Consider the following 12,214-nt stretch of genomic DNA (forward strand, 5'->3'; position numbering starts at 1 on the left):
TAATAAGTTCTCAGGCAATGCTGACGCTGCTGATCTGGAGACCAGACTTCAGGAATCACTGCTCTAGTCCACAACACTACGGTAGCGTCCTAATTGGTTTCCTTGCTTCTGTGGACGGCCTGGGATCTATGACCAATCTTTTTTTAAGGTTAATGAGGTCATATTATGCAGATCCCTGGCTAAAACAACCCAGGAGTGCCCAAGACACTGAACAAGCTCTCAAGCCAATCAACTTCCTTTTCACTTTCCCGGCCATATTCCGCTTTCTGTTCCTCTAGCATTTCAGACTCTTTCCTGCTTCAGAAATTACCTATATATTGCTCCCAATGTATGGAAATAGCCCTTAAATCGGACAAATTATTCTAAGTAACAATTCTTTGGGGGAAATCACTACTACATTTTAGGCAGGTTTTGTGAGATTTGATTAGGGTTAGGGGAGGCAAAGAGAAGACACCTGCATTAAGGGTTAATTTCTCTATCAAAATCAGCTTCAATTTTCCTAATCGGGTAATTTTCACATAAATTTCACATAGGCAAGTGCTCGTGAATCCAGGATAACCACGGGAGGCGTTTGTTGGAACCAAATATAAAAGCTATCACTTCTTAGTACAGATAATTTAAGACTTAAATACGACCACCGTTTTACCAATTGTTAACACCATATGGTGGTTTTATTCTCAACACTTTCTTATAGTGCATATATAAGCTTACCAAAACCAACACAGCCTTTCTCAGTCTTAGAGGAGTGCATGTGTTCACCTGCACGTAGCAAAGTCAAAGGCAGTTTCAAGAACAGTCCTCTCCGACAAGCCACAGCATACCTATACCCCATTTAGTTTTTCACCAATCTAACTAGGCATAAACTATTCTGTCACCTAACTAAAGGAAAAGAGACGGACATTTGAACTTAACAAGCATGAATTTAATGTACTAGAAAAGAAACCAAAAAAAGTAGGAACCATTGCGCAGCACACGAACAGCTTCTTTCAGCGAGAAGGTGGGTGGCTCTGAAAAGAGCCTTTGGAGTGAAGCGGCCAGCGACCCGTGCGAGCGCCGCGTCCCGGCAGGGACTCACTTGGAGCTGGTGTACTTGGTGACCGCCTTGGTGCCCTCGGACACGGCGTGCTTGGCCAACTCGCCGGGCAGCAGCAGGCGCACGGCCGTCTGGATCTCCCGGGACGTGATGGTCGAGCGCTTGTTGTAATGCGCCAGGCGGGAGGCCTCGCCGGCGATGCGCTCGAAGATGTCGTTGACGAAGGAGTTCATGATGCCCATGGCTTTGGACGAGATGCCGGTGTCGGGGTGCACCTGCTTGAGCACCTTGTACACGTAGATGGAGTAACTCTCCTTGCGGCTGCGCTTGCGCTTCTTGCCGTCCTTCTTCTGGGCTTTGGTGACCGCTTTCTTGGAGCCCTTCTTGGGCGCGGGAGCGGACTTTGCGGGCTCGGGCATAGCGGGAAGCACGAGCGGCAGACAAGAGCAAGAGCGGACCACAGACGCAAACAGCGCAGGGAGGCCCAGGCTACCGGAAGCGCCTCAGTACTTAAAGAGGCCGTAGGCAAATTAAGGCTCTGGTTACGCTGCGTCGTGATTCGCGCGTGTTCGGCGGCGCTCCTGCGCGGGGACGAGATTATGTAAATGAGCGGATTCTGGCCGAGCCACCGTATTGGCCGTCAGGACAACGACCTTCATTAGCCAATGGAGGCGCTCCGTAGACAATCCGGGTTCTGCCTATAAAAGGGTGAAGTGGCGGGCTGTGTGGCGACTTTCTTGGTGGGCAAGTGGGAGCTGTTCGCGGCGAGCGTCGCTGTCATGTCTGGTCGTGGCAAGCAAGGAGGCAAGGCCCGTGCCAAGGCCAAGTCGCGGTCGTCCCGCGCTGGCCTGCAGTTCCCGGTGGGCCGAGTGCACCGCCTGCTGCGCAAAGGCAACTACGCCGAGCGGGTGGGGGCGGGCGCGCCGGTGTACATGGCGGCGGTGCTGGAGTACCTGACGGCGGAAATCCTGGAGCTGGCGGGGAACGCGGCCCGCGACAACAAGAAGACGCGCATTATCCCCCGCCACCTCCAGCTGGCCATCCGCAACGACGAGGAGCTGAACAAGCTGTTGGGCAAAGTCACCATCGCCCAGGGCGGCGTTCTGCCCAACATCCAGGCCGTGTTGCTCCCCAAGAAGACGGAGAGTCACCACAAGGCAAAGGGCAAGTGAGGCCGGCGTCAGGAAGCCCAGCCCGCCCTGGTCTCGAAGGGGGCACCTGTGAAATCAAAGGCTCTTTTCAGAGCCACCCACTTTCTCAAATAAAAGAGTTGTTACAGTAGTCCGTTTTCTCCGTTGCCCTTTCGCCCGTCGTAGGCCGAGCCCCGGGGAGGGGAGGGGGTTGCTCCTTCCCCGTTGCTCGCCTCTCTGAACCTTCAGCGTTCGACCCTCTTTATTGTGTCTCGTGGGTCGCAGACCTTAGGGCTGACGAGGCAGGTGGAGGAGCCAGACCTCTTTGGGGGCAGCCACGGCCGATTCGCTCCTAAGTACCGTTAGGCGCCCCCGACCCTCGTCTCAGGAGTGGGGTCCGAGTGCGCAGCTTCCCCAGTTCCCGAGGCCTTTGCCCAGCACACACGTGCAGCCCTGGCCGGCAGGGGAGTGGGGCGGACCTGGTCCTTGGCTTAACTGAGCGGGTTATCTTAGTCCAGCAAAAGGGAGGGACCGCTTTCGCAGCGGAGGCGCAGGTCCCCACTTGGGTTTCTGGAGGCGAGATCTCGCGCTCGGGAGGCGGTGGGGATGGGGGTCTTGGGGTGAGGTGAGACAACCTTCCAATCCGAAAACCAGCGACAGGCGGGAAGAAAGGTCCGTCAGACGAACCAGGGGGGGGCTCTTAAAAGGTAATAAGGCGTTTTGGGGGACGGGGGGGCAAACGCAAGATTGAGGTTGAATTGGGGAGGCAGCGCGGGAAGGAAGGGGGTACCGTGTTCTAAGGGGGGGGAAGGGCTGAGGAGGAACAACATTCTGACACGGTCGCGAACCAAAATGACCCTCCCCCGCCCCGCCGGCCGAAAAGAAAGGCAACACAAGGTACGGAAGACTGCAGGCAAACTGGAAAGTAGAAAAAGCGAGGCGGGTGGGCGGGGTTAGGGAGGATTCTGCCCAAGCCAATGGGTGACGCCAGGGCGTGTGACGTCACAGCCAATGGACAGCCAGCGCGGGACTTTCAATTATTGTCCCGCCCAATCGGAAAAAGACGGTGCCTATAAAGACTGCTGCGGCGGGCGGAGGTCCCGTTACTCTCGCTGCTGCTGCGCTGGTGAGCTGGTGTTTTGGTTCGCCATGGCTCGCACAAAGCAGACCGCCCGCAAGTCGACCGGTGGCAAGGCCCCGCGCAAGCAGCTGGCCACCAAGGCGGCCCGCAAGAGCGCGCCGGCCACGGGCGGCGTGAAGAAGCCGCACCGCTACCGGCCGGGCACCGTGGCCCTGCGGGAGATCCGGCGCTACCAGAAGTCCACCGAGCTGCTGATCCGCAAGCTGCCGTTCCAGCGGCTGGTGCGCGAGATCGCGCAGGACTTCAAGACGGACCTGCGCTTCCAGAGCTCGGCCGTGATGGCGCTGCAGGAGGCGAGCGAGGCCTACCTGGTGGGGCTGTTCGAGGACACGAACCTGTGCGCCATCCACGCCAAGCGCGTCACCATCATGCCGAAGGACATCCAGCTGGCTCGCCGCATCCGCGGGGAGCGGGCTTAAGTGAGCGCTCGGCTCGAGGTTCCATCCTATCCAAAGGCTCTTTTCAGAGCCACCCACAGCAGCACGCGGAAGAAGCTGTGCCACTTAGTCGTCGGCTCTCTCTCGGCGGACGCTCCCCTATGGCGGGAGGGTGGACGTTAGAGCGGGGTAGAGGCCACGCGCCGTGTCTAGGTTGCCCAGTTGGCTGGCTTCCTTGTCCGGGGCCGCCAGGACCCCCGGAGACGGCCGTGCGTGCTCGCTTTACTCTTCGGGCCCCTCTGGGCCGGGGGGTGAGGGGCGTTTTTATGGGCTCCACCGTGACCCAGGGTCGTCAACTGTAAGGAGAGGAGGGGCTTACGGGCTCGAGAGGCGGCGAGGCGTCCCGAGCTCGCCCCGGCTGGCTTTTTTTTTTTTTTTTTTTTTTAAGATTTTATTTGACAGAGACAGCCAGCGAGAGAGGGAACACAAGCAGGGGGAGTGGGAGAGGAAGAAGCAGGCTCCTAGCCTAGTAGCCTGATGTGGGGCTCGATCCCATAACGCCGGGATCACGCCCTGAGCCGAAGGCAGACGCTTAACCGCTGTACCACCCAGGCGCTCCCCGGCTGGCTTTTTAAGAAAGTTCGCGGGGAGCGGAATGGCGCGGCGTTCCGGCTGGGGAGGGAAATCGCCACCTTCGCGTCGCCCGACCTCTGCCGGGTCAAGTTCGGGATTCCCGAGCTTTGCCTGTGGGTTGGATGTCAGTAATGCCCAGGCTTCTCAGGCCAGCGGGATTTATTTAGCGTGTGTCACTCATCCCTTTACTCCACTCATTTGTCAAAGGTCTCGTGCGCCTGAGCGACTTTGCCCGAGGTCTTTAAGTCCTTTATATTTTCATTTCCCCCAAATTTGCCTCCCCCCCCCCTTCTAATGCCAATGAACCTTAAGGCAGGTAGTATGGGCAGCTCCAGGCAGGAATGGACCGGAGGACAAAGGGCCCGGCTTCTGTAGCCCCGCATTCAGTTATGACAGTTCCTGTGGGTTCGTCAGAGCAGCAGCAGCGGGAAGGTTCGAAGGCCGCCTTAAGCAAGGCCACTCCCGGGAGCTCTGCCTGTTGGTACCCTTACCTGCTCACGTCCGCAGCAGGAGACTGTTCTTCCAGGAGAACAAGCCCAGATACTGAGACAAAGCTTTATGCAGGTAGTAGAAGAGTTCTTTATCCAGCGCGGGGCGCTCATAGTTCAAGCTCTTGGGCGGCAGGACCCAATGGAAGGCACAACATGCCCAGCTCCTCCCCTCCCTTGGTTACGTTTGTCTGCCGCAGAATCTGTGAGGGCAGAGACTTGCGTTTATCTCAGAGGGGCGATTCGTACACCAGATGAAAGTGGAAGTTTTAAGGCCTCTTGGTGACTTAGAAATGAGTCGGTTTAACTAGAAGAGTGGGGCAGGACCTTGGAAAACGGGTACTGCACAAGACTCACCAGCAAGTGTGTGGGTGACACATCTTCTTAGCTTTGAACACCATTTATCTGCGCCTGGAAGAGGGCAGAGTTTGTGTTTTTGTTCACAGATAAAGCCATTACAGAGATAGATGAACATTCACTGAGGGGAACAGGAACTGAGGCAGAAATACTTTCGAAAACTTTTTGCCCTTTGCAAGGAGTTGTAGGGGGGAAGGGGAGAGAGCAGTGTGGACTGTAGCTGTTCCTGAGGGAGGAAGGGGTGTGTGGGGGGAATTCCCTAGTTTTCAGCCCCAGACTCAGATTTTCAGAGTAGGCCCTGTTATGAACTGAATTGTGTGTCCCCCGCCCCTCCCCCAAATTCCTATGATGAAGCTCTAACTCCTAGTACCTCAGAATGTGACTATTTAAAGCCCATATAGGGCTTTTAAAGAGGCATTTAAGTTAAAATGTCATTAGAAGGGCGCCTGGGTGGCTCAGTCGGTTAAGGGTCTGCTTCGGCTCAGGTCATGATCCCAGGGTCCTAGGATAGAGTCCCACATCGGTCTCCCTGCTGAGCAGAGAGCCTTCTTCTCCCTGTCCTACTCCCCCTGCTTGTACTTCTCTGTCAAGGAAATAAATAAAATATTTATATAAACAATTAAGTAAAATGTCATTAGGATGTGCCCTAATCCAATATGAGTAGTGTCTTTTTTATAAGAGGAGATCAGGGGGCATCTGGGTGTCTCAATCAGGTGTCAGACTCTTGGTTTTGACTCAGGTCATGATCTCAGGGCTGTGAGGCAGCTCTGCGCTCAGCAGGGAGTCTGTTTGAGATTCTTTTCCTCTCCCTCTGCCCCTCCCCTGCTCTCGCAGGTGTGCGTGCTCTCTCTCTCTCTCAAATAAATAAATCAATCTTTAAGAAAACAAAAGAAGAGGAGATCAGGACACAGCCAACACAGAGGGACAACCTTAAGAGGCCACGGTGAGAAGGCAGCCATTGCAAGCTGAGGAGAAGACTCAGAAGAAACCAAACCTGATGACAGAGAGATCTTAGACCTCCAACCTCTAGAACTGTGAGTAAATAAATTTCTGTTGCTTGAGCCCCCCAGTCTGTGGTATTATGTTAGGGCAGCCCTAGGAGATCAATACAGGCTCCATGGTCTCTACCCAGGGCCTCATTCCCTGCTCCTCTGTGGCTTATTTATAAGTAGAAGCAGCAGTGACTTAGAGCTGTGCAGGGATGACACCTTTGCACCCAGCATCTCATCCATTGAAATCTGTTTTCAAAGGTGTAGCCTGAAGTTCTCAGAGGAAGAATTACTTCCCAGAGTGTCAGAGTCACTAGTGTCTGAGCAGACGCCTGAGCATGCGGGTTTCCATGTCGGGGCCCTTCCTTCCCAGGATCATATGCCTTGAACTGATACTAAATCCGATTCAAAAGCAAGATACCAACAACCTAAAATACCAAAGATATCCAAGACCTGCCCGTGGCCTTGAGATTGGAGGACAGCCTGCGTGCATCTGCCATGGCTAAGCTAGGGGTAACTAGCTTAGTGGGAATGGCTAGGATCTGCCTTCAACCCTCTCCTCACATTTCTACCCACTTCTCTTCCTCCCACCACAACAGTGACATGCTCACTCACTAAACTCAAAGATTACACGGTGTGGAAGGAAAACAGTGAATGAAAGCAGAAGATGAAGAGCACTGGGGACTTAGGACCTGGTCCCTCACTGGTATTGGACAGTGGAGGCCCTCCCTGGTTGGTCTTAACTGGTTTCCTGTGAAAGGTGAGACACAACAGCAGGTCTGGGTCTTGACAATGCAAGGGTTCTCTCCTCAGCCTCACTGAGCCCGCTGCCCTCACATAGGGCCAGCAAACCATAGGCAGTGCAAACAGGTGTATGCAAGCTCACTTTCTGAGGAAGTGGGGCCTATTAACCCTATCTTTCTCACCCAGCAGATGGTCAGGTATTGGCAGGACACTGCTGCCTTACCCATCAGCAGCCATCTTGGAGATTTGCCCCACAGGGTTAGGGCAACAGAATCGGATTCTCACTGTGAGCATGTTTGGGGAGGACTACAAGGAATTCTCCGGTGCCTCCAAGGGCTTCCCAAACTACCAAAAGCATTTTAGTGACAACTTTGACATCTGTTTGGTAGTAAGACAGAGTTGACGTTCCTGCCACTATTCCGTGAAATCCAAACTTCCTAGGCCTAATAGGAAACTTTTGGAATGTCTTTGTTGGTTTGAGAAACTGGGGTGAAATAGTACCCAAATTTTTTTATGTCAGTATCAAAATCTAATTGTTTTAAGTACATAAATAATTTCCCACTCTCAGACTAGTCATAAAAAAAAGGGGGGGAAAGCAATCCATATTCTCTTCAAAAGTCTCATCATAAAATTTGAAGGAAAACAAACAAACAAAAGTCTCATCATGTCCAGCCTGGTTCCTGGAAAAGTCTGCCATGGAACTGGTATTGGGTTTTTTCGTTTTTGTTTTTAAAATTTATTTATTTATTTTAGAGAGAGAGAGAGCGTGGGCGTGTGCTCACATGGGACAGAGAGGCAGAGGGAGAAACTCCGGCAGACTCCGTGCTGAGTGCAGAGTCCGACACAGGGCTCAGTCTCACAACCCTGAGCTCATGACCTGAGCTGAAACCAAGAGTCGGATGTTTAACCAATTGCATCATCCAGGTCCCCCGGAACTGGTATGGTTTACTGGACTTTGGGTCCTTTAATCAGAGCTAATGGTGGCCTTGGCTATGGCAGTGACTAGGAGAAGACAGAGATGAAGTGATGGATTGGAGGGAAGTATAGAAGGGTAAATTTGGTAAGATTTGGTGATATAGGCATTTGGAGAATGGGAGAGAGGAAGGAGCTTCTCCTTGACCTGAGGAACTAGGAGATGATGGAAAATTTCACTAAGGTGAAGAATTCAGGGAGAACAAACTGCCTTTGGAACCAAGAAGATGCTTAAAGGCCCTTCTGATGTTGATGTCGAGAATCCCATTAACCATTTAGAGGGACACATTCACCGAAGTAAAGAACGTTAATCTATTTGGTGAAGGGGCTCAGCTGGAGATACTTTGGGGGAAGCCCTTAGCAGAAGGGTAAGGGAATAAAGGCGAACAGAAGGCGGGGAATTTGATGAGATCTAGCCAGGGGTCTGGGAGAAGAGAAGAGGACTGAGGCAGCCGGAGCAGGGATGGGGCTAGGAGAAGAAGGGAACGCCAAGAGACAGCAGGATAGCTGGAGACCGATGAGGACCACCAGGACAGCATTTGTCGCAAGGAGGCAAAGGTGGTAGCAACAGGGCCATGTTATGCACGCCATTCAGAAATGACGACAACCACTTGTGTTCGTCATGTTCAAGTTCGGTCACTTCCGACTAAGCCTTTTACTTCATCTGTTTTAACCACCACAACCCTGCAAGCAGGCGGGTGTTTTATCACCATTTTACAGACTAGGAAACTTACAGTGCTTTTGCCTAAGCTTCCCCAGCTAGGGAGGGCCATGGCTAGGGGTTCCGGCCAATGTGCTGGGACTCCAAAGTTCGCATCCTGAAGTACAAAACACCAAGCGAAGAGCACATGCTGGAAGCTGAGAGGGGAAGCAACAGGAAGTTCCCGATGTACAGGACTGAGGGCCTCGCTGCTTCAACTGACTCTTTTCCACCTGCTTACCCACAGGCCACCCGTCTCCACCACTATCAAGGGGGAAAAAATTTCCGCCCTGTGCCAGAGCTGAGCTTTACACTCTTTCCATCTCCCCCACCCCATTATCCTCAGCATGAAACGCATGCCCATGTGTCATGATCAGTACAGAGAAACAGAGGCTCTGTGCAAGGCCACAGCTTGAGTTTGAGGCCTGGCTCTGCCTCTTACTACCTATGACACTGTGGCAAGATGCTTAATCTCACCAGGCCTCAGTTCCTCATCTGTAAAATGGGGATAACGGTACCTGCCTGGTGGTGGTATCTGGAGACATTTAAGGAAACAATTCCCATAAAGCGACCAGCACAAGGCTGATCCAAAATAAACAATAGACAGAAACTGAATACTCTTATTAGCTATTCAGAAAAGCTGAAACAAAGTTATAAAGGTAAATACCCTTTCAGTTCCTAAATTGCAAACCTGCCCTGGCTTTTCATTAGGTGTTCATCAGCCATTCCCCTATCTGCACTTGTTTGTTCTTGCCTGACCCAATGTCTGCAATTCGCAACTCCTCCCATGACTTGGCATAACCCTTTCTTCTGTCCAGATATGTTCCCCCTCCTTTGTGGACCTATTGTTTAGTCTGTAAAATTCAGCCCTGCGAAGCTTTTGTCATGTGCCCCCACCACCACCCCTGTTCCTCCTTCTCAGACCAGCCGCACCTTCCCAGGTTCTAACAAGCATATACTCTCCTCTGGTGTTGGCAGCTCCCCCAGGATTAATTTACCCTTCCAGTTCCCCGTCAGACTCTGAGTGCCTTCAGGATGGGCATTTTGTCCTATTCATCTCTGTAAGTCAGCATCCTGACTGCCCAGACGGTCAGGAAATGCCTGATGAGGGACCTAAAGACCTTAGCCTCTGAATCATTACTCAAAAGGACACAGCACCCGGTATCTAACACCCCCCCACACACACACACACACAACACACCTCTCAGGGAACTCCCAGGAATTTGCAGGTCAGAAGCAGGTCTAGCCGCACCTTGGGAGGAACTTCCTGCAGGCTGGTCCCAGAAGAGGGTAGAAGGTAGCTTCTGGACCGTAACCCTTGCCCACAAATGGCTAAAGCCCAGCATTAGCCAGTTTCTGGTGACCTTAGCTGAAGGCAGCGTTCACCACTACCAGTCCCCTCAATGGCATCAGTGCTTCAAGGGAGATGCTTTAGAGAGGGGTACACATTTGTGGGTAGACTGAATAGTCCCCCACCAAGATGTCCACATCCTTATCCCTGCAGCCTGTGAATCTGTGACCTTAAATGGCAAAGGGACTTTACAGATGTGATTAAATTCAGGACCTGGAGGCAGGGAGACTATCCTGGATTATCTGGGTGGGCCCTAAATATCATCATAACAGACCTTATGAGAAAGAGGCAAGAGGCCTCATGGGGGGAAGATGATGTAATAACAGAAGCAGAGATTGGAGTGCTGAGGCCAGGAGCCCAGAAATGCCAGCGGCCTCTAGAAGCTGGAAGAGACAGGAAGGCTCCAGAAGGAATCAGTCCATCTGACACTGAATGTAGCCCCTTAACACTCACTTTAGGCTCCTGACCTCGAGAACTGTAAGAGATACATGTGTGTTATTTTAATCCTCTAAATTTGGGGTAATTTGTTAAAGCAGGATTAGGAAATACACCATCCTTTCATTCGTGAAAGACACCAGGTTCTTTTAATTTGGGGGGAGGGAGAGTTAAGTGCGATGAGGAGCAGAGTAGGAAGTGTACTTGGAGAAAGGTGTGGGGGGGGAAGGAAGATGGCAGAGGAGGAAAGAAGGGATCGGGAATGGGAAATGGTGCTCCACAGTAAGCAGACTGCTCCTCCATGGGCCTACCCAGCCTCCCTGACCTGCTCAGCCCCAAGTTCCTCAGGGCATTTCCATCTTCACGAGTGGCATTGAGCACCCCTCGATGGTGGTCGACCTTCCCCCGCCCTGGACCTCTATGGGGCTCCTTGAGGCCACTCCAGGGCAGGAAGACCCCCAACTGGCTTCACTGTGGGCTGGCGGCAAGCTCTTCTTGTTCTGGGGACAGCTCTCACCCAGACTGCTGCCAGAATCCTGTGTTAGTGTCCTGGGGCTGCCATAACACATTACCACAAACTTGGTACCTGAAGACAATCGAAATTTATTCTCTCACAGTTCTGAAATCGAAGCACCAGTGGGGCCATCCTCTCTCCAAAGCTTCTAGGGGAGAATCCTTCCTTGCCTCTTTCAGCTTCTAGCGGCTCTGGGCTATCCTTGGCTTCCAGCAGTAAAACTCCAATTTCTGCCCGTGTCTTCATATGGCCTTCGTCCCCGTGTCTCTGTGTCCAGCTTTCCCACTCTTTTCTCTCATCACCCTACATCCAGCAGGATTTCATCTGAAGATCCTTAATTATATCTGCAAAGACCCTATTTCTAAATAAGGTCATATTCTGAGCTTCCAGCATGACTTCTGGGAGGACACTAGTCAACCCCCTGTGGATGCTGAGCTCAGAGCCTCTCAGGAGGGCCTTCTGGAAGGAGGCCCAGACTTCCCATGATTTTCCCCCTCTAGGTGCCCCTGCACTCTCCATCTCCAAAAAGCCCTTCTGTCTGTTGGTTATACCTGAGTATAAACCATGAGGAACAGATTGCATTTTTACTAACACTCCCCATGTCCGACAGTGTGGGGCCAGAGGGGAGTCTGTGTCTCCACTGAGGGAACTCCAGGCTTCAGGGCAGTACACGGAGAGGTCTGTGGCCCTTGGCTAGATGCCTGTGGTAACCAGGAGAAGGCCTGAACTGTCTGGGCAACTAGGCAACTGTCCCCCAGATTCACTTGCCTGGGAAAAACTGGAAAAGAAGAGACATGGAGCTAGAATAAAGGCTCGGTGTTACAGTTTGAATATCTGTAAAATAGTGACAGCAAATGTGCACACCTCATAGGATGACCATGGGGACACAATGAGATAAATGCAGTCCATGCACAGGACTTAGGGCAGAATCTCAACATGGAAATACATTAATAATTATTAGTCATTTCATTATGATAAACACTAACTGATATAAGTCCTCGATCTTTACCTTGGGAAACTCACAATCAGGGTGTAGAAAGACTAACACACAGGAAACAATTGGTACATTCTATCTAGAGATGTCTAGATGGGTAGCGTCTAGAGATTCTTCTAGACTGTGACCCAGAAAGTAAGACTACTTGGGCTCCTGAATGTCTCATGACTTACAAAAGCCTTTCCCTTATGTCCTCTCATTTGATTCCACAAGAACCCTGGGAAGCAAGTAGGGCGTTTCATTCCTGTTTCACAGTTAGGGAAATTTCCAGTGAAGATGAGACCCCTGGGAACATGGGTCATCCAGCTAAAAAGTGACCAGGATGGAATCCGAGCCTCGGTTTTGTGTTTTACTTT

General features: G+C 52.0%; 3 protein-coding genes across 3 annotated transcripts; 2 read left to right on the plus strand and 1 right to left on the minus strand.

The window, feature by feature from the left end:
- Positions 1 to 900: 900 nt before the first annotated feature.
- LOC123779215 (histone H2B type 2-E) lies at positions 901 to 1,602 on the minus strand. Its single transcript, XM_045777142.2, has one exon. It carries the CDS (start codon positions 1,450 to 1,452, stop codon positions 1,072 to 1,074), a length of 381 nt encoding a protein of 126 aa, XP_045633098.1. The 5' UTR covers positions 1,453 to 1,602; the 3' UTR covers positions 901 to 1,071.
- A 91-nt stretch (positions 1,603 to 1,693) lies between these two features.
- On the plus strand, positions 1,694 to 2,317 carry LOC123779211 (histone H2A type 2-A). The gene has a single exon (XM_045777139.2). The coding sequence runs from the start codon at positions 1,813 to 1,815 to the stop codon at positions 2,203 to 2,205; it is 393 nt and encodes a 130-aa protein (XP_045633095.1). The 5' UTR covers positions 1,694 to 1,812; the 3' UTR covers positions 2,206 to 2,317.
- Positions 2,318 to 3,153: 836 nt separating this feature from the next.
- LOC123779223 (histone H3) lies at positions 3,154 to 3,789 on the plus strand. The gene has a single exon (XM_045777149.2). The coding sequence runs from the start codon at positions 3,175 to 3,177 to the stop codon at positions 3,721 to 3,723; it is 549 nt and encodes a 182-aa protein (XP_045633105.2). The 5' UTR covers positions 3,154 to 3,174; the 3' UTR covers positions 3,724 to 3,789.
- Positions 3,790 to 12,214: the final 8,425 nt, after the last annotated feature.

This window comes from Ursus americanus, chromosome 12 (assembly GCF_024610735.1).
Source record: "Ursus americanus isolate L20-20 chromosome 12, mUrsAme1.1.p, whole genome shotgun sequence".
Taxonomy (NCBI): Eukaryota; Metazoa; Chordata; class Mammalia; order Carnivora; family Ursidae; genus Ursus; species Ursus americanus.